The sequence below is a fragment of the Lonchura striata genome, chromosome 35 (assembly GCF_050655825.1).
Source record: "Lonchura striata isolate lonStrDom1 chromosome 35, ASM5065582v1, whole genome shotgun sequence".
Taxonomy (NCBI): Eukaryota; Metazoa; Chordata; class Aves; order Passeriformes; family Estrildidae; genus Lonchura; species Lonchura striata.
Window position 1 is genome coordinate 1,209,001 of NC_140737.1, and position 19,655 is coordinate 1,228,655.

The following is a 19,655-nucleotide window of genomic DNA, read 5'->3' on the forward strand; positions in this document are numbered from 1 at the left end:
GCCGCCCCCAGTCCCAGTATAACCAGTAACAGCCACCCCCAATCCCAGTATGACCAGTAACAGCCGCCCCCAGTCCCAGTATAACCAGTAACAGCCGCCCCCAGTCCCAGTATGACCAGTAACAGCCACCCCCAGTCCCAGTATAACCAGTAACAGCCACCCCCAATCCCAGTATGACCAGTAACAGCCGCCCCCAGTCCCAGTAACTCCCAGTAACAGCCACCCCCAATCCCAGTATGACCAGTAACAGCCACCCCCAGTCCCAGTATCACCAGTAACAGCCGCCCCCAGTCGCAGTAACTCCCAGTAACAGCTGCCCCCAATCCCAGTATGACCAGTAACAGCCACCCCCAGTCCCAGTATCCCCAGTCCCGGCCTCCCCCAGTCCCAGTATCCCCAGTAAGGGCCTCCCCCGCTCCCAGTATCCCCAGTCCCGGCCTCCCCCGTTCCCAGTACTCCCAGTAAGATCCTCCCCCGCTCCCAGTACTCCCAGTAACAGCCTCCCCCGCTCCCAGTATCCCCAGTAAGAGCCTCCCCCGCTCCCAGTACTCCCAGTAACAGCCTCCCCCGTTCCCAGTATCCCCAGTAACAGCCTCCCCCGCTCCCAGTATCCCCAGTAAGAGCCTCCCCCGCTCCCAGTATCCCCAGTAAGAGCCTCCCCCGCTCCCAGTATCCCCAGTAAGAGCCTCCCCCGCTCCCAGTACTCCCAGTAACAGCCTCCCCCGCTCCCAGTACTCCCAGTAAGATCCTCCCCCGCTCCCAGTACTCCCAGTAAGAGCCTCCCCTGCTCCCAGTATCCCCAGTAAGATCCTCCCCCGTTCCCAGTATCACCAGTAACAGCCTCCCCCAGTCCCAGTATCCCCAGTCCCGGCCTCCCCCGCTCCCAGTATCCCCAGTAAGAGCCTCCCCCGTTCCCAGTATCCCCAGTAAGAGCCTCCCCCGCTCCCAGTATCCCCAGTAACAGCCGCCCCCAATCCCAGTATGACCAGTAACAGCCGCCCCCAGTCCCAGTATCCCCAGTAAGAGCCTCCCCCGCTCCCAGTATCCCCAGTAAGATCCTCCCCCGCTCCCAGTATCCCCAGTAACAGCCTCCCCCGCTCCCAGTACTCCCAGTAACAGCATCCCCCGCTCCCAGTATCCCCAGTAAGGGCCACCCCCGCTCCCAGTACTCCCAGTAAGATCCTCCCCCGCTCCCAGTATCCCCAGTCCCGGCCGCCCCCAGTCCCAGTTCGCCCAGTCCCGGCCTCCCCCGCTCCCAGTACTCCCAGTAAGAGCCTCCCCCGCTCCCAGTATCCCCAGTCCCGGCCTCCCCCGCTCCCAGTATCCCCAGTAACAGCCTCCCCCGTTCCCAGTATCCCCAGTAAGAGCCTCCCCCGCTCCCAGTATCCCCAGTCCCGGCCTCCCCCGCTCCCAGTATCCCCAGTAAGAGCCTCCCCCGCTCCCAGTATCCCCAGTCCCGGCCTCCCCCGCTCCCAGTATCCCCAGTAAGAGCCTCCCCCGCTCCCAGTATCCCCAGTCCCGGCCTCCCCCGCTCCCAGTATCCCCAGTAAGAGCCTCCCCCGCTCCCAGTATCCCCAGTCCCGGCCTCCCCCGCTCCCAGTACTCCCAGTAAGAGCCTCCCCCGCTCCCAGTATTCCCAGTAAGAGCCTCCCCCGCTCCCAGTACTCCCAGTAAGATCCTCCCCCGCTCCCAGTATCCCCAGTAAGAGCCTCCCCCGCTCCCAGTTCGCCCAGTCCCGCCCCGCGGGCGGCCCCGCGCGCTCCCAGTGCTCCCAGTGCTCCCAGTTTGCCCCCCCGTACCTCGGAAGGGGACATAGGACATGGTGCCACCGGCGCGCGACACCCCCGGCGGGGGGAGGGGCGGGGGAGGGGGAGGGGGGAGGACCCGGAGCGGGGGGGGGGAGGGGGGAGGGGGAGGGGAGAGGGGGAGGGGAGGGGGAGGGGCCGGAAATGGAGGGAGGGGCAAAAGGGGGCGGGGCAGGGGGTGGGGGAGGGGCGGCAGCGGGAACCGGGGGGGGGAGGGGAGGGGAGGGGAGGGGGGGGAGGACCGGGAGTGGGGGGAGGGGCCGCGGGGAGGGGCGGGGCCAAAGGGGGGGAGGGGCCAAAGGGGGCGGGGCCGAGGTGGGGGAGGGGCGAGGCGAGGGAGGCCCCGGGGTGGGGGAGGGGCGGCGGATCGGGGGTGGGGGAGGGGCAGGGAGGGGCGGGGGCTCCCCCTCCCCCCCTCCCTCCGCCCCCGGCCGCTTCCGGTGACGTCACGGGGAAGGGGGAGGGGCTCCGGGGTCACGTGGGGGCGGCGGCGCGAGCGGCGCGCGGGAGCGGTGAGGGGGGGGAGGGGCGGGGGGATTTGGGGAGGGGGAGGGGCCCGGGCGGATCCCGCGGGAAATCTGGGAGGGGGGTTTGGCGGGAATTTGGGGAGGGGGCGGGGGCGGGGCAGATCCCGCGGGAAATCTGGGAGGGGGGTTTGGCGGGAATTTGGGGAGGGGGAGGGGGCGGGGCAGATCCCGCGGGAAATCCGGGGGGGGGTTTGGCGGGAATTTGGGGAGGGGGCGGGGGCGGGGCAGATCCCGCGGGAAATCTGGGAGGGGATTTGGCGGGAATTTGGGGAGGGGCCTGGGCAGATCCCGCGGGAAATCTGGGAGGGGGTTTGGCGGGAATTTGGGGAGGGGGCGGGGCCTGGGAGGATCCCGCGGGAAATTCTGGGAGGGGGTTTGGCGGGAATTTGGGGAAGGGGAGGGGGCGGGGCAGATCCGGCGGGAAATCCGGGGTGGGGGTTTGGCGGGAATTTGGGGAGGGGCCTGGGCAGATCCCGCGGGAAATCCGAGGGGGTTTGGCGGGAATTTGGGGAGGGGGCGGGGCCTGGGAACAGCCGCAGGGAGATTTTGGGTGAATTTGGGGAGGGGGCGACTCTGGGGCAGCCCGGGGGGATTTTGGGGAGGGGGCGGGGCCCGGGCCGAGATTTCTGGGGGAGGGGCGGGATTCCTTGGGGGAGGGGCGGCTTGGGGGTTTGGGGGATTTGGGGGGATTTTGGGTGATTTTGGGGTAATTTTGGGGTAATTTTGGGGGGATTTTGGGGGGATTTTGGGGTAATTTTGGGGTGATTTTGGGGTAATTTTGGGGTAATTTTGGGGTAATTTTGGGGCGTTTTTGGGGTGATTTTGGGGTCGGGTTTGGGGGCTGTGGTCTGGGGGGGCTTTGGGGTGATTTTGGGCTGGGTTTTTGGGCTGGGGGCGATTTTGGGGTGGGTTTTTGGGGTTTTTGGGGTTTTCGGGATTTTTGGGTTTTTTGGGGTCAGGTTTGGGGTGGTTTTGGGTAGTTTTTTGGGGTTTTTGGGGTTTTTGGGGTCAGGTTTGGTGCTGTGGGTGCTTTTGGGGCGTTTTTTGGGATTTTTGGAATTTTTGGGGGTCAGGTTTGGTGCTGGGGTGCTTTTGGGGCGTTTTTTGGGATTTTTGGGGTTTTTGGGGTCAGGTTTGGTGCTGGGGGTGCTTTTGGGGCGTTTTTTGGGATTTTTGGGATTTTTGGGGTCCCTTTTAGCTCTGACTCTTCCCCCCAGCCCAGGAGGATCCGGCGGCCGATGAGAGCGGCCTGGGCTGTGAGTGCCGATGTCGCGGGGCCCTGTGCCCCTGGGGCGCTCTGGGATTAATTAATTAATTAATTAGTGAATCCCGGGAATTCCCGGGGTCCCGGGGCCCTGTGCCCCTGGGGCGCTCTGGGATTAATTAATTAATTAATTAATCCCGGGAATTCCCGGTGTCGCGGGGCCCTGTGCCCCTGGGGCGCTCCGGGATTAATTAATAATTAATTAATAATTAATCCTGGGAATTCCCGGTGTCCCAGGGCTCTGTGCCCCTGGGGCGCTCTGGGATTAATTAATTAATTAATTAATTAATTAATCCCGGGAATTCCCGGTGTCGCGGGGCTCTGTGCCCCTGGGGCGCTCTGGGATTAATTAATAATTAATTAATTAATTAATTAATCCTGGGAATTCCCGGTGTCCCGGGGCTCTGTGCACCTGGGGCGCTCTGGCATTAATTAATTAATTAATTAATTAATCCCGGGAATTCCCGGTGTCCCGGGGCTCTGTGCACCTGGGGCGCTCCGGGATTAATTAATTAATTAGTTAATTAATTAATTAATCCCGGGAATTCCCGGCGTCGCGGAGCCCTGTGCCCCTGGGGCGCTCCGGGATTAATTAATAATTAATTAATTAATTAATCCCGGGAATTCCCGGTGACCCGGGGCTCTGTGCACCTGGGGCGCTCTGGGATTAATTAATTAATTAATTAATTAATTAATCCCGGGAATTCCCGGGGTCCTGGGGCTCTGTGCCCCTGGGGCGCTCTGGGATTAATTAATTAATTAATTAATTAATTAATCCTGGGAATTCCCGGTGTCCCGGGGACCTGTGGACCTGGGGCGCTCTGGGATTAATTAATTAATTAATTAATTAATCCTGGGAATTCCCGGTGTCCCGGGGCTCTGTGCCCCTGGGGCGCTCCGGGATTAATTAATTAATTAATTAATTAATTAATCCCGGGAATTCCTGGTGTCCCGGGGCTCTGTGCACCTGGGGCACTCTGGGATTAATTAATTAATTAATTAATCCCGGGAATTCCCGGTGTCCCGGGGCTCTGTGCACCTGGGGCGCTCTGTGATTAATTAATTAATTAATTAATTAATTAATTAATTAATTAATCCCGGGAATTCCCGGTGTCCCGGGGCTCTGTGCCCCTGGGGCGCTCCGGGATTAATTAATTAATTAATTAATTAATCCTGGGAATTCCCGGTGTCCCGGGGCCCTGTGCACCTGGGGCGCTCCGGGATTAATTAATTAATTAATTAATTAATTAATCCCGGGAATTCCCGGTGTCCCGGGGCTCTGTGCCCCTGGGGCACTCTGGGATTAATTAATTAATTAATTAATTGATAATTAATTAATCCCGGGAATTCCCGGTGTCCCGGGGCTCTGTGCCCCTGGGGCGCTCCGGGATTAATTAATTAATTAATTAATTAATTAATCCCGGGAATTCCCGGTGTCCCGGGGCTCTGTGCACCTGGGGCACTCCGGGATTAATTAATTAATTAATTAATTAATTAATTAATTAATTAATCCCGGGAATTCCCGGTGTCCCGGGGCTCTGTGCACCTGGGGCGCTCTGTGATTAATTAATTAATTAATTAATTAATTAATTAATTAATTAATCCCGGGAATTCCCGGTGTCCCGGGGCTCTGTGCCCCTGGGGCGCTCCGGGATTAATTAATTAATTAATTAATTAATCCTGGGAATTCCCGGTGTCCCGGGGCTCTGTGCCCCTGGGGCACTCTGGGATTAATTAATTAATTAATTAATTGATAATTAATTAATCCCGGGAATTCCCGGTGTCCCGGGGCTCTGTGCCCCTGGGGCGCTCCGGGATTAATTAATTAATTAATTAATTAATTAATCCCGGGAATTCCCGGTGTCCCGGGGCTCTGTGCACCTGGGGCACTCTGGGATTAATTAATTAATTAATTAATTAATTAATCCCGGGAATTCCCGGTGTCCCGGGGCTCTGTGCCCCTGGGGCGCTCCGGGATTAATTAATTAATTAATTAATTAATTAATCCCGGGAATTCCCGGCGTCCCAGGGCCCTGTGCCCCTGGGGCGCTCCGGGATTAATTAATTAATTAACTAATTCATTAATCCCGGGAATTCCCGGCGTCCCGGGGCCCTGTGCCCCTGGGGCGCTCTGGGATTAATTAATTAATTAATTAATTAATTAATTAATTAATCCCGGGAATTCCCGGTGTCCCGGGGCTCTGTGCCCCTGGGGCGCTCTGGGATTAATTAATTAATTCCATTTCCCATTTCCATTTCCCATTTCCCATTCCCATTTCCCATTTCCATTTCCCATTTCCCATTTCCATTTTCCATTTCCCATTTCCCATTTCCATTTCCCATTTCCCATTTCCATTTCCCATTTCCATTTCCATTTCCTGTTTCCATTTCCATTTCCCATTTCCATTTCCCATTTCCCATTTCCATTTCCATTTCCTGTTTCCATTTCCATTTCCCATTTCCATTTCCCATTTCCCATTTCCCATTTCCATTTCCATTTCCATTTCCCATTTCCATTTCCATTTCCCATTTCCCATTTCCCATTTCCATTTCCATTTCCATTTCCCATTTCCCATTTCCCATTTCCCATTTCCATTTCCCATTTCCCATTTCCATTTCCCATTTCCCATTTCCATTTCCCATTTCCCATTTCCATTTCCCATTTCCATTTCCATTTCCTGTTTCCATTTCCATTTCCCATTTCCATTTCCCATTTCCCATTTCCATTTCCATTTCCTGTTTCCATTTCCATTTCCCATTTCCATTTCCCATTTCCCATTTCCCATTTCCATTTCCATTTCCATTTCCCATTTCCATTTCCATTTCCCATTTCCCATTTCCCATTTCCATTTCCATTTCCATTTCCCATTTCCATTTCCATTTCCCATTTCCCATTTCCCATTTCCATTTCCCATTTCCATTTCCATTTCCATTTCCCATTTCCCATTTCCATTTCCCATTTCCCATTTCCCGTTTCCATTTCCCATTTCCCATTTCCATTTCCCGTTTCCATTTCCCGTTTCCTGTTTCCTGTTTCCTGTTTCCTGTTTCCTGTTTCCTGTTTCCCCTCGGGGCTCTCGGGGCTCTGTGGCCTCGGGGGTCTCCTCCAGGCGGGCGGCTGTGCGATATCGCGACTGACAGGCTGATGGGTGACAGGCTGATGGGTGACAGGCTGATGGGTGACAGGCTGACAGTGTGACAGGCTGATGGGTGACAGGCTGATGGGTGACAGGCTGTTTGTGTGACAGGCTGATGGGTGACAGGCTGACGGGTGACAGGCTGATGATGTGACAGGCTGATGGGTGACAGGCTGACGGGTGACAGGCTGACGGGTGACAGGCTGATGTGTGACAGGCTGACGGGTGACAGGCTGATGGGTGACAGGCTGATGGGTGACAGGCTGATTGTGCGACAGGCTGTTTGTGTGACAGGCTGATGGGTGACAGGCTGATGGGTGACAGGCTGACGGTGCAACAGGCTGATTGTGTGACAGGCTGATGGGTGACAGGCTGATGGGTGACAGGCTGATTGTGTGACAGGCTGATGGTGTGACAGGCTGATGTCACGATAACTGTTGTGACGTGCCGGTATCGCGACAGGCTGACGTCACTGCTACTGCAACAGGCTGATACTGACTGATACACAGCGCTATCGCGATACACCCCATCGCAACAGGCTGATACTGACTGATACACAGCGCTATCGAGATACACCCCATCGCGACAGGCTGATATGGTGACATGCACTATCACGATACAGCCCATCGCGACAGGCCGATACCGTGACACGGTGTCGAGATACACCCCATCACAACAGGCCGATATCGTGACACGGTGTCATGATACACCCCATCACAACAGGCTGATATCGTGACACGGTGTTGTGATACACCCCATCACAACAGGCCGACACCATGACACGGTGTCATGTTACACCCCATCGCGACAGGTTGATACTGACTGATACACAGCACTATCGCGATACGCCCCATCACAACAGGCCGATATCGTCACACGGTGTTGCGATACACCCCATCGCGACAGGCCGATATCGTCACACGGTGTTGCGATACACCCCATCGCGACAGGCCGATATCGTCACACGGTGTTGCGATACACCCCATCGCGACAGGCCGATATCGTCACACGGTGTTGCGATACACCCCATCGCGACAGGCCGGTATCACAACAGCCGCTCTCTCTCTCACAGGCGCTGTCGCTGCTGCTGCTGCCGGCGCTGGGCCGGCGAGTGACGCCCGCGGCCACCGCGACCACCGGGACCACCGGCATGGCCGCCGCAACCACCGGCATGGCTGCCACAACCACCGGCACGGCCACCGCGACCACCGGCATGGCCACCGCAACCACCGCGACCACCGGCACGGCCACCGCGACCACCGGCATGGCCACCACAACCACCGCGACCACCGGCACGGCCACCGCGACCACCGGCACAGCCACTGCGACCACCGGCACGGCCAGCGCCGGGGACAGCGCCGGGGACAGCGCCGGGGACAGCGCCGGGGACGGATCCGGGGACAGCGCCGAGATCTCGGCCGCCTTCGTCACCTGCCCCAACGTCAGCGTGGCCACTGAGCTGGCCAGGTGACACCGGGGACAGCGGGGGGGACACCGTAACCAGGGGTGACGCCGGGGGGACACCGTAACCAGGAGTGACACCGGGGACAGCGGGGGGACACTGTAACCAGGGGTGACACCAGGGACAGCGGGGGGACACCGTAACCAGGGGTGACGCCGCGGGGACACCGTAACCAGGGGTGACACCGGGGACAGCGGGGGGACACCGTAACCAGGGGTGACGCCGGGGACAGCGGGGGGACACCGTAACCAGGGGTGACACCGGGGACAGCGGGGGGACACCGTAACCAGGGGTGACGCCACGGGGACACCGTAACCAGGGGTGACACCGGGGACAGCGGGGGGGACACCGTAACCAGGGGTGACACCGCGGGGACACCGTAACCAGGGGTGACACCAGGGACAGCGGGGGGGACACCGTAACCAGGGGTGACACCGGGGGGACACCGTAACCAGGGGTGACACCGGGGACAGCGGGGGGGACACCGTAACCAGGGGTGACGCCGGGGGGACACCGTCCCCAGGGGTGACACCAGGGACAGCGGGGGGGACACCGTAACCAGGGGTGACACCGCAGGGACACCGTAACCAGGGGTGGCAGGGGGAGGTGACACTGTCCCTGTCTCCATCCCTGTCCCAGGGGTGACACCGGGAGGTGACACAGGAGGTGACACTGTCCTGTCCCTGTCCCACGGGGTGACACAGCAGGTGACACTGTCCTGTCCCTGTCCCACGGGGTGACACAGCAGGTGACACAGCAGGTGACACAGGAGGTGACACAGCAGGTGACACTGTCCTGTCCCTTCCAGGGCTCTGGTCCAGCAGCGTTTGGCCGCCTGTGTCAACATCATACCCGGGGTGACCTCGGTGTGAGTGGGGACATGGGGACACTGGGGACACTGGGGGGACACTGGGGGGACACTGGGGGGACACTGGGGACACTGGGGACACTGGGGACACTGGGGGGACACTGGGGACACTGGGGACACTGGGGACACTGGGGACACTGGGGGGACACTGGGGACACTGGGGACATTGGGGACATTGGGGACACTGGGGTGACACTGGGGACATTGGGGACATGGGGACACTGGGGACACTGGGGTGACACTGGGGACACTGGGGACATTGGGGACATTGGGGACACTGGGGTGACACTGGGGACATTGGGGACATGGGGACACTGGGGGGACACACTGGGGACACTGGGGGGACACTGGGACACTGGGGACATTGGGGGGACACTGGGGACACTGGGGACACTGGGGACACTGGGACACTGGGGGGACACTGGGGACACTGGGGACACTGGGGACACTGGGGACACTGGGGGGACACTGGGGACACTGGGGGGACACTGGGGACACACTGGGGACACTGGGGACAGGAGGTGCCACCCCCAGTGTCCCCGATGTCCCCCAGGTACACGTGGCAGGGGAAGCTGGAGGAGGACAGCGAGGTCCTGCTGGTGAGTGATGGCCCCAGTGTCCCCAGTGTCCCCCCAGTGTCCCCCCAGTGTCCCCAGTGTCCCCCCAGTGTCCCCAATGTCCCCAGTGTCCCCAGTGTCCCCCCAGTGTCCCCAATGTCCCCAGTGTCCCCAGTGTCCCCCCAGTGTCCCCCCAGTGTCCCCAGTGTCCCCAGTGTCCCCAATGTCCCCCCAGTGTCCCCAATGTCCCCAATCCCCCCAGTGTCCCCAGTGTCCCCAGTGTCCCCAATCCCCCCAGTGTCCCCAGTGTCCCCAGTGTCCCCAATCCCCCCAGTGTCCCCAGTGTGTCCCCCCAATGTCCCCAGTGTCCCCAATGTCCCCAGTGTCCCAGTGTCCCCAGTGTCACCCCAGTGTCCCCCCCAGTGTCCCCAGTGTCCCAGTGTCCCCAGTGTCCCCTGTCCCCTGTCCCCAGATGATCAAGACCCGCAGTTCCCGGGTGCCGGCGCTGAGCGACTTCGTCCGGTGAGGACTGGGGGGGGTTGGGGGATTTGGGGGTTCTGGGGGGATTTGGGGGGTCCCTGAGGGGATTTGGGGGGCCTGGGTGGAATTTTGGGGGGTCCCAGGGGGGATTTGGGAGTTCTGGGGGAGATTTTGGGGGGTCCCGGGTGGAATTTTGGGGGTCCCGGGTGGAATTTTGGGGGTTCTGGGGGGGATTTTGGGGATCCCAGGGGGGATTTTGGGGGGTCCTGGGGGCGTTGGGGGGGATTTGGGGGTTCTGGGGGGGGATTTTGGGGGTCCCGGGTGGAATTTTGGGGGGCCTGGGGGAGATTTTGGGGGACCTGGGGGAGATTTTGGGGGGTCCCAGAGGGGATTTGGGGATCCCAGGGGGGGATTTGGGGGTCCCGGGTGGAATTTTGGGGGTTCTGGGTGGAATTTTGGGGATCCCAGGGGAGATTTTGGAGGTCCTGGGGGCGTTTGGGGGGATTTGGGGGTTCTGGGGGGGGATTTTGGGGGTCCCGGGTGGAATTTTGGGAGGTCTGGGGGAGATTTTGGGGGGACCTGGGGAGGATTTTGGGGGTCCCAGGGGGGATTTGGGGGTCACAGGTGGAATTTTGGGGATCCTGGGGGGCATTTTGGGGGGTCCCAGAGGGGATTTGGGGGTCCCGGGTGGAATTTTGGGGGTTCTGGGGGGGATTTTGGGGGTCCCAGGGGGGATTTTGGGGGTCCTGGGGGCGTTTGGGGGGATTTTGGGGGGTCCCAGGGGGGATTTGGGGTTCCCGGGTGGAATTTTGGGGGTCCAGGGTGGAATTTTGGGGGGCCTGGGAGAGATTTTCGGGGTCCCAGGGGGGATTTGGAGGGTGCTGGAGGGGGGGCTGGTGGATTTGGGGGAATTTTGGGGGTCCCAGCGGGGTTTGGGTCCGATTTTGGGGGGTCCCGGGTGGGATTTTGGGGATTTTTGGGGTCCCCAGGGCTGGTTTTGGGGGGATATTGTGGATTTTGGGGTTCCCGAGGTGGGTTTGGGGTTCCCGGGGCAGTTTTTGGGGTGTAATTTTGGGATTTTGGGGTTCCGGGGCAGTTTTTGGGGCTGATTTTGGGATTTTGGGGTTCCGGGGCAGTTTTGGGGTGTAATTTTGGGATTTTTGGGTCCCGGGGCAGTTTTTGGGGTGTAATTTTGGGATTTTTGGGTCCCGGGGCAGTTTTTGGGGTAGTTTTTGGGGTTTTGGGGTTCCCGCTGTGGTTTTGGGGTTCTGGGTCAGTTTTTGGGGCTGATTTTGGGATTTTGGGGTTCCGGGGCAGTTTTTGGGGCTGATTTTGGGATTTTGGGGTTCCGGGGCAGTTTTGGGGTGTAATTTTGGGATTTTGGTGTTCCGGGGCAGTTTTTGGGGCTGATTTTGGGATTTTGGGGTTCCGGGGCAGTTTTTGGGGCTGATTTTGGGATTTTGGGGTTCTGGGGCAGTTTTTGGGGCAGTTTTTGGGATTTTTGGGGTTCCGGGGCAGTTTTTGGGGCAGTTTTTGGGATTTTTGGGTCCCGGGTCAGTTTTTGGGGCAGTTTTTGGGGTTTTTGGGGTTCCCGAGCTGGGTTTGGGGTTCTCGCTGTGGTTTTGGGGTTCCAGGGCAGTTTTTGGGGCAGTTTTTGGGATTTTTTGGGTTCCGGGGCAGTTTTTGGGGCAGTTTTTGGGATTTTTGGGTCCCGGGGCAGTTTTTGGGGCAGTTTTTGGGGTTTTGGGGTTCCCGCTGTGGTTTTGGGGTCCCGGGGCAGTTTTTGGGGCAGTTTTTGGGATTTTTTGGGTTCCGGGGCAGTTTTTGGGGCAGTTTTTGGGGTTTTTGGGTCCCGGGTCAGTTTTTGGGGCAGTTTTTGGGGTTTTTGGGGTCCCGAGCTGGGCTCTGCTCCCCAGGAGCCGCCACCCGTACGAGGTGCCCGAGGTCGTGGCGCTGCCGGTGGCGCAGGGGAACCCGCCGTACCTGCGCTGGGTGCGCCACAGCGTGCGGCCCTGAGCGCCCGCCCAGCCAAACCCCCCAACCCCAAAATACCCCCGGAAGTACCCCCAAATCCACCCCCAAATCCACCCCGAAATCCCCAAAAATCCACCAAAAAATCCCCCCAAAATACCCCCAAATCCACCCCAAAATCCCCTAAAATCCTCCAAAAAATTCCCCCGAAAATGCCCCCAAATCCACCCCGAAATCCCCTAAAATCCTCCAAAAAATCCCCCCGGAAGTACCCCCAAAATCCCCCCGAAATCCCCAAAAATCCTCCAAAAAATTCCCCCAAAAATACCCCCAAATCCACCCCGAAATCCCCCCGAAACTCCCCTAAAATCCTCCAAAAAATCCCCCCAAAATTACCCCCAAATCCACCCCAAAATCCCCCCAAAACTCCCAAAAAATCCCCCCAAAATCCACCCCAAATCTGCTCCGAAATCCCTAAAAATCCTCCAAAAAATCCCCCCAAAAATAGCCCCAAATCCACCCCGAAATCCCCAAAAATCCTCCAAAAAATCCCCCCGAAACTCCCCAAAAATCCCCCAAAAAATCCCTCCAAAATTCCCCTGAAACTCCCAAAAAATCCCCCCAAATCCACCCCAAAATCCCCCCGAAATTCCCCCAAAAATCCTCCAAAAAATCCCCCAAAATCCACCCCAAAATCCCCCCAAAAATACCCCCAAATCCACCCCGAAATTCCCTAAAATCCTCCAAAAAATTCCCCCCGAAAGTACCCCCAAAATCCCCTGAAATCCCCAAAAATCCTCCAAAAAATCCCCCCCCAAAATACCCCCCAATCCACCCCAAAATCCCCCCGAAACTCCCAAAAATCCTCCAAAAAATCCCCCCCAAAATCCCCCCAAATCCAGCCCAAAATCCCCCCGAAACTCCCCAAAAATCCTCCAAAAAATCCTCCCGAAAGTACCCCCAAATCCACCCCAAAATCCCCTAAAATCCTCCAAAAATCCCCCCCAAAATCCCCCCAAATCCACCCCGAAATCCCCTAAAATCCTCCAAAAAATCCCCCCAAAAATACCCCCAAATCCACCCCGAAATCCCCAAAAATCCTCCAAAAAATTCCCCCAAAAATACCCGCAAATCCACCCCGAAATCCCCTAAAATCCTCCAAAAAATCCCCTCAAAAATCCCTCCAAATCCACCCCGAAATCCCCAAAAATCCTCCAAAAAATCCCCTCAAAAATACCCCCAAATCCACCCCAAAATCCCCCCAAAACTCCCCAAAAATCCTCCAAAAAATCCCCCCAAAATCCCCCTGAAACTCCCAAAAAATCCCCCCAAATCCACCCCAAAATCCCCCCGAAATTCCCCCAAAAATCCTCCAAAAAATCCCCCAAATCTACCCCAAAATCCACCCCAAAATCTCCCAAAACGCCCCAAAAATTCTCCAAAAAATCCCCCCAAAAATACCCCCAAATCCACCCCGAAATCCCCAAAAATCCTCCAAAAAATCCCCCCAAAAATACCCCCAAATCCACCCCAAAATCCCCCCAAAAATACCCCCAAAATCCCCCTGAAACTCCGCAAAAATCCTCTCAAAAACCCCTCCAAATCCACCCCAAAATCCCCCCAAAACTCCCCAAAAATCCACCCCAAAATCCCCAAAAATCCTCCAAAAAATCCCCCCGAAAGTACCCCCAAATCCACCCCAAAATCCCCCCAAAATCCACCCCAAAATCCCCCCAAAAATCCCTCCAAATCCACCCCAAAATCCCCCCGAAACTCCCAAAAACCCCCCCAAAAATCCACCCCAAAAATCCCCCAAAATCCACCCCAAAAATCCCCCCAAAACTCCCAAAAAATGCACCCCAAAAATCACCCCGAAACTCCCCAAAATCCACCCCAAAATCCCCCAAAATCCACCCCAAAATCCCCCAAAATCCCCCCGAAACTCCCCAAAAATCCCCCCAAAAATCCCCCCGAAACTCCCCAAAAATCCCCCCAAAAATCCCCCAAAACCGAGGACAGGGGAACCCCCAAATTTTGTTTCACTTAAGGAGGGGAACCCCAAAATTTGCTGAGGATTCTGGGGAAACCCCAAAATGTGGAATGAACGGGGACCCCAAAATTGGAGGAGCTTGAATGGGGGGAACCCCAAAATTTGGGGGGGAATTTAGGGGGGAATCCCCAAAATTTGGGAATTTGGAACCGAAATTTGGGAGCAAAAGGAGAAATCCCAAAATCTGGAGGGGGGGAACCCCAAAATTTGGGAATTTGGAACCGAAATTTGGGAGCAAAAGGAGAAATCCCAAAATCTGGGGGGGAAATTAAGGGGGGAAACCCCAAAATTTTTGGGGGAATTTAGGGGGGAATCCCCAAAATTTGGGAATTTGGAACCGAAATTGGGGAGCAAAAGGAGAAATCCCAAAATCTGGAGGGGGGGGAACCCCAAAATTTGGGAATTTGGAACCGAAATTGGGGAGCAAAAGGAGAAATCCCAAAATTTGGAGGGGGGGGAACCCCAAAATTTGGGAATTTGGAACAGAAATTGGGGAGCAAAAGGAGAAATCCCAAAATCTGGGGGGGGGGGAAATTTAGGGGGGGAACCCCAAAATTTTTGGGGGAATTTAGGGGGGAATCCCCAAAATTTGGGAATTTGGAACTGAAATTGGGGAGCAAAAGGAGAAATCCCAAAATCTGGGAGGGGAAATTAAGGGGGAAACCCCAAAATTTGGGGGGGAATTTAGGGGGGAATCCCCAAAATTTGGGGGGGAATTTAGGGGGGAAACCCCAAAATTTGGGAATTTGGAACCGAAATTGGGGAGCAAAAGGAGAAATCCCAAAATCTGGGGGGGGAAATTTAGGGGGAAACCCCAAAATTTTTGGGGGAATTTAGGGGTGAATCCCCAAAATTTGGGGGGGAATTTAGGGGGGAAACCCCAAAATTTGGGGAGGCTACCAACATTTAAGGGGTCGTGACCCCAAAATTTGGGGGGAAAACCCCAAAAAACCGCCCGGAGCCGCTGCCTTGGAGCCGTTTCTTGGGTCGAGGCCGCCCCAAATCCGCCCAGAATTGGGAAAATGAAGATTTTTCACCCCAAAATATTTTTTTTTTCTGGTTTTGGATTGGGGGAGATCCCCCCCCCCAAAAAACGGGGGGCGTGGTCGGGTGTGGCCACGCCCCCTCCAGGCCACGCCCCTCCCGCTTCCCCTTAAACTCTTTTAAAAATTGCCAAAAATAAAGATTTCTGTCCCAAAATTTGGGGATTTTTGGGGCTGGGAACCCGAAATTTTCGGAGAGGGGGTCCCCAGAATTTTGGGGGCGTGGTCGGGTGTGGCCACGCCCTCTGCAGGCCACGCCCCTCTTCTGTTTCCCCATAAAGAATTTCTAAAGCGCCAAAAATAAAGATTTCTATCCCAAAATTTCAGGGGGTGATGGAGTGATGGAGTGATGGAGTGATGGAGTGATGAGTGATGGAGTGATGGAGTGACGGAGTGATGGAGTGATGGAGTGACGGAGTGATGGAGTGATGGAGTGATGGAGTGATGGAGTGATGGAGTGATGGAGTGACGGAGTGATGGAGTGATGGAGTGATGGAGTGATGAGTGATGGAGTGATGGAGGGATGGAGTGATGGAGTGATGGAGTGATGAGTGATGGAGTGATGGAGTGATGGAGTGATGGAGTGATGGAGTGATGGAGTGATGAGTGATGGAGTGATGGAGTGATGGAGTGATGGAGTGATGGAGTGATGAGTGATGGAGGGATGGAGGGATGGAGTGATGGAGTGATGAGTGATGGAGTGATGGAGGGATGGAGTGATGGAGTGATGGAGTGATGAGTGATGGAGTGATGGAGTGACGGAGTGATGGAGTGATGGAGTGATGGAGTGATGGAGTGATGGAGTGATGGAGTGACGGAGTGATGGAGTGATGAGTGACAGAGTGACGGAGTGATGGAGTGATGGAGTGATGAGTGATGGAGTGATGGAGTGATGGAGTGATGGAGTGATGGAGTGATGGAGTGACCGGAGTGATGGAGTGATGGAGTGATGGAGTGATGGAGTGACGGAGTGATGGAGTGATGGAGTGATGGAGTGATGAGTGATGGAGTGATGGAGTGATGGAGTGACGGAGTGATGGAGTGATGGAGTGATGGAGTGACGGAGTGATGGAGTGATGGAGGGATGGAGTGATGGAGTGATGGAGTGATGGAGTGATGGAGTGATGGAGTGATGAGTGATGGAGTGACGGAGTGACGGAGTGATGGAGTGATGAGTGATGGAGTGATGGAGTGATGGAGTGACGGAGTGATGGAGTGATGGAGTGATGGAGTGATGAGTGATGGAGTGATGGAGTGATGGAGTGATGGAGTGATGGAGTGATGGAGTGACGGAGTGATGGAGTGATGAGTGATGGAGTGATGGAGTGATGGAGTGATGGAGTGATGGAGTGATGGAGTGATGGAGTGACGGAGTGATGGAGTGATGGAGTGATGGAGGGATGGAGTGATGGAGTGATGAGTGATGGAGTGATGGAGTGATGGAGTGATGGAGTGATGGAGTGATGGAGTGACGGAGTGATGGAGTGATGAGTGACGGAGTGACGGAGTGATGGAGTGATGGAGTGATGAGTGATGGAGTGATGGAGTGATGGAGTGATGGAGTGATGGAGTGATGAGTGATGGAGTGACGGAGTGATGGAGTGATGGAGTGATGAGTGACGGAGTGACGGAGTGATGGAGTGATGGAGTGATGAGTGACGGAGTGACGGAGTGATGGAGTGATGGAGTGATGAGTGATGGAGTGATGGAGTGATGGAGTGATGGAGTGACGGAGTGATGGAGTGATGGAGTGATGGAGGGATGGAGTGATGGAGTGATGAGTGATGGAGTGATGGAGTGATGGAGTGATGGAGTGATGAGTGATGAGTGATGGAGTGATGGAGGGATGGAGTGATGGAGTGATGGAGTGATGGAGTGATGGAGTGATGAGTGATGGAGTGATGGAGTGATGGAGTGATGGAGTGATGGAGGGATGGAGTGATGGAGTGATGGAGTGATGAGTGATGGAGTGATGGAGTGATGGAGTGATGGAGTGATGGAGGGATGGAGTGATGGAGTGATGAGTGATGGAGTGATGGAGTGATGGAGTGATGAGTGATGGAGTGATGGAGTGATGGAGTGATGGAGTGATGGAGTGATGGAGTGATGAGTGATGGAGTGATGAGTGATGGAGTGATGGAGTGACCGGAGTGATGGAGTGACGGAGTGACGGAGTGATGGAGTGATGGAGTGATGAGTGATGGAGTGATGGAGTGATGGAGTGATGGAGTGATGGAGTGATGGAGTGATGAGTGATGGAGTGATGAGTGATGGAGTGATGGAGTGATGGAGTGACCGGAGTGATGGAGTGATGGAGTGATGAGTGATGGAGTGATGGAGTGATGGAGTGATGGAGTGATGGAGTGATGAGTGATGGAGTGATGGAGTGATGGAGTGATGGAGTGATGGAGTGATGGAGTGATGAGTGATGGAGTGATGGAGTGATGGAGTGATGGAGTGATGGAGTGATGGAGTGATGGAGTGATGGAGTGATGGAGTGATGGAGTGATGGAGTGATGGAGTGATGAGTGATGGAGTGATGGAGTGATGGAGTGATGGAGTGATGAGTGATGGAGTGATGGAGTGATGGAGTGATGGAGTGATGAGTGATGGAGTGATGAGTGATGGAGTGATGGAGTGATGGAGTGATGGAGTGATGGAGTGATGGAGTGATGGAGTGATGGAGTGACCGGAGTGATGGAGTGATGGAGTGATGGAGTGACCGGAGTGATGGAGTGATGGAGGGATGGAGTGATGGAGTGATGGAGTGATGGAGTGATGAGTGATGGAGTGATGGAGGGATGGAGTGATGGAGTGACGGAGTGATGGAGTGATGGAGTGATGGAGTGATGGAGTGATGGAGTGACGGAGTGATGGAGGGATGGAGGGATGGAGTGATGGAGTGATGGAGTGACGGAGTGATGGAGTGATGGAGTGATGGAGTGATGGAGTGATGGAGTGATGGAGTGATGGAGTGATGAGTGATGGAGTGATGGAGTGATGGAGTGACCGGAGTGATGGAGTGATGGAGGGATGGAGTGATGGAGTGATGGAGTGATGGAGTGATGAGTGATGGAGTGATGGAGGGATGGAGTGATGGAGTGACGGAGTGATGGAGTGATGGAGTGATGGAGTGATGGAGTGATGGAGTGATGAGTGATGGAGTGATGGAGTGATGGAGGGATGGAGTGATGGAGTGATGGAGTGATGGAGTGACCGGAGTGATGGAGTGATGGAGTGATGGAGTGATGGAGTGATGGAGTGATGGAGTGACCGGAGTGATGGAGTGATGGAGTGATGGAGTGACCGGAGTGATGGAGTGATGGAGTGATGGAGTGACGGAGTGATGGAGTGATGGAGTGATGGAGTGACGGAGTGATGGAGTGATGGAGTGATGGAGTGATGGAGTGACGGAGTGATGGAGTGATGGAGGGATGGAGTGATGGAGTGATGGAGTGATGGAGTGATGGAGTGATGGAGTGATGAGTGATGGAGTGACGGAGTGACGGAGTGATGGAGTGATGAGTGATGGAGTGATGGAGTGATGGAGTGACGGAGTGATGGAGTGATGGAGTGATGGAGTGATGGAGTGATGGAGTGATGGAGTGATGGAGTGATGGAGTGATGGAGGGATGGAGTGATGGAGTGATGGAGTGATGGAGTGATGGAGTGATGGAGTGATGGAGTGATGGAGTGACCGGAGTGACCGGAGTGATGGAGTGATGGAGTGATGGAGTGATGAGTGATGGAGTGATGGAGGGATGGAGTGATGGAGGGATGGAGGGATGGAGTGATGGAGTGATGGAGTGACCGGAGTGACCGGAGTGATGAGTGATGGAGGGATGGAGTGATGGAGTGATGAGTGATGGAGTGATGGAGTGATGGAGTGATGGAGTGATGGAGTGATGGAGTGATGGAGTGATGGAGTGACCGAGTGACCGGAGTGATGGAGTGATGGAGTGACGGAGTGATGGAGTGACCGAGTGACCGGAGTGATGGAGTGATGGAGTGATGGAGTGATGGAGTGATGGAGTGATGGAGTGATGGAGTGATGAGTGATGAGTGATGGAGTGATGGAGTGATGGAGTGATGGAGTGATGGAGTGATGGAGTGATGGAGTGATGGAGTGATGAGTGATGGAGTGATGGAGTGATGGAGGGATGGAGTGATGGAGTGACGGAGTGACGGAGTGACGGAGTGACGGAGTGACGGAGTGACGGAGTGACGGAGTGACGGAGTGACGGAGTGATGGAGTGACGGAGTGACGGAGTGATGGAGTGATGGAGTGATGGAGGGATGGAGGGATGAGTGATGGAGTGATGGATGGATGGAGTGACCGGAGTGATGGAGTGATGGAGTGATGGAATGATGGAGTGATGGAGGGATGGAGGGATGGAGTGATGGAGTGATGGAGTGATGGAGTGATGGAGTGATGGAGTGATGGAGTGATGGAGTGATGAGTGATGGAGTGATGGAGTGATGGAGTGATGG

At 55.9% G+C, this 19,655-nt stretch overlaps 2 protein-coding genes across 25 annotated transcripts in view; one reads left to right on the plus strand and one right to left on the minus strand.

Annotated features, from left to right (window-relative positions):
- SYNGAP1 (synaptic Ras GTPase activating protein 1) overlaps nt 1-1,869 on the minus strand; it is a 67,964-nt gene extending 66,095 nt beyond the window's left edge. For all 18 annotated transcript variants that reach the window (XR_014950906.1, XR_014950907.1, XR_014950904.1 and 15 more), the window contains exon 1: nt 1,800-1,869. Coding sequence is in view for 10 of the 18 variants with exons in the window: in XM_085565153.1 (XP_085421279.1) it covers nt 1,800-1,821 (22 nt within the window). In the remaining 8 variants the exon portion in view is untranslated. The remainder of the gene's footprint in view (nt 1-1,799) is intronic.
- Nucleotides 1,716-15,485, plus strand: CUTA (cutA divalent cation tolerance homolog). Of its 7 annotated transcripts, XM_085565176.1 has the most exons (10): nt 1,716-1,822; nt 3,550-3,588; nt 7,806-7,866; nt 7,981-8,032; nt 8,099-8,200; nt 9,004-9,063; nt 9,617-9,662; nt 10,093-10,142; nt 12,017-12,151; nt 12,331-15,485. In XM_085565176.1, the coding sequence occupies exons 1-9, from the start codon at nt 1,820-1,822 to the stop codon at nt 12,114-12,116; spliced, it is 513 nt and encodes a 170-aa protein (XP_085421302.1). In that variant the 5' UTR covers nt 1,716-1,819; the 3' UTR covers nt 12,117-12,151; nt 12,331-15,485. The 7 variants fall into 7 exon arrangements, with proteins under 7 accessions (XP_085421302.1, XP_085421303.1, XP_085421306.1 ...); XM_085565177.1 differs by lacking the exon at nt 12,331-15,485 and having other exon boundaries at nt 7,806-7,873; nt 7,988-8,032; nt 12,017-12,133; XM_085565180.1 differs by lacking the exon at nt 12,331-15,485 and having other exon boundaries at nt 1,719-1,822; nt 3,531-3,588; nt 12,017-12,133.
- The last annotated feature ends 4,170 nt before the right edge of the window (nt 15,486-19,655 follow it).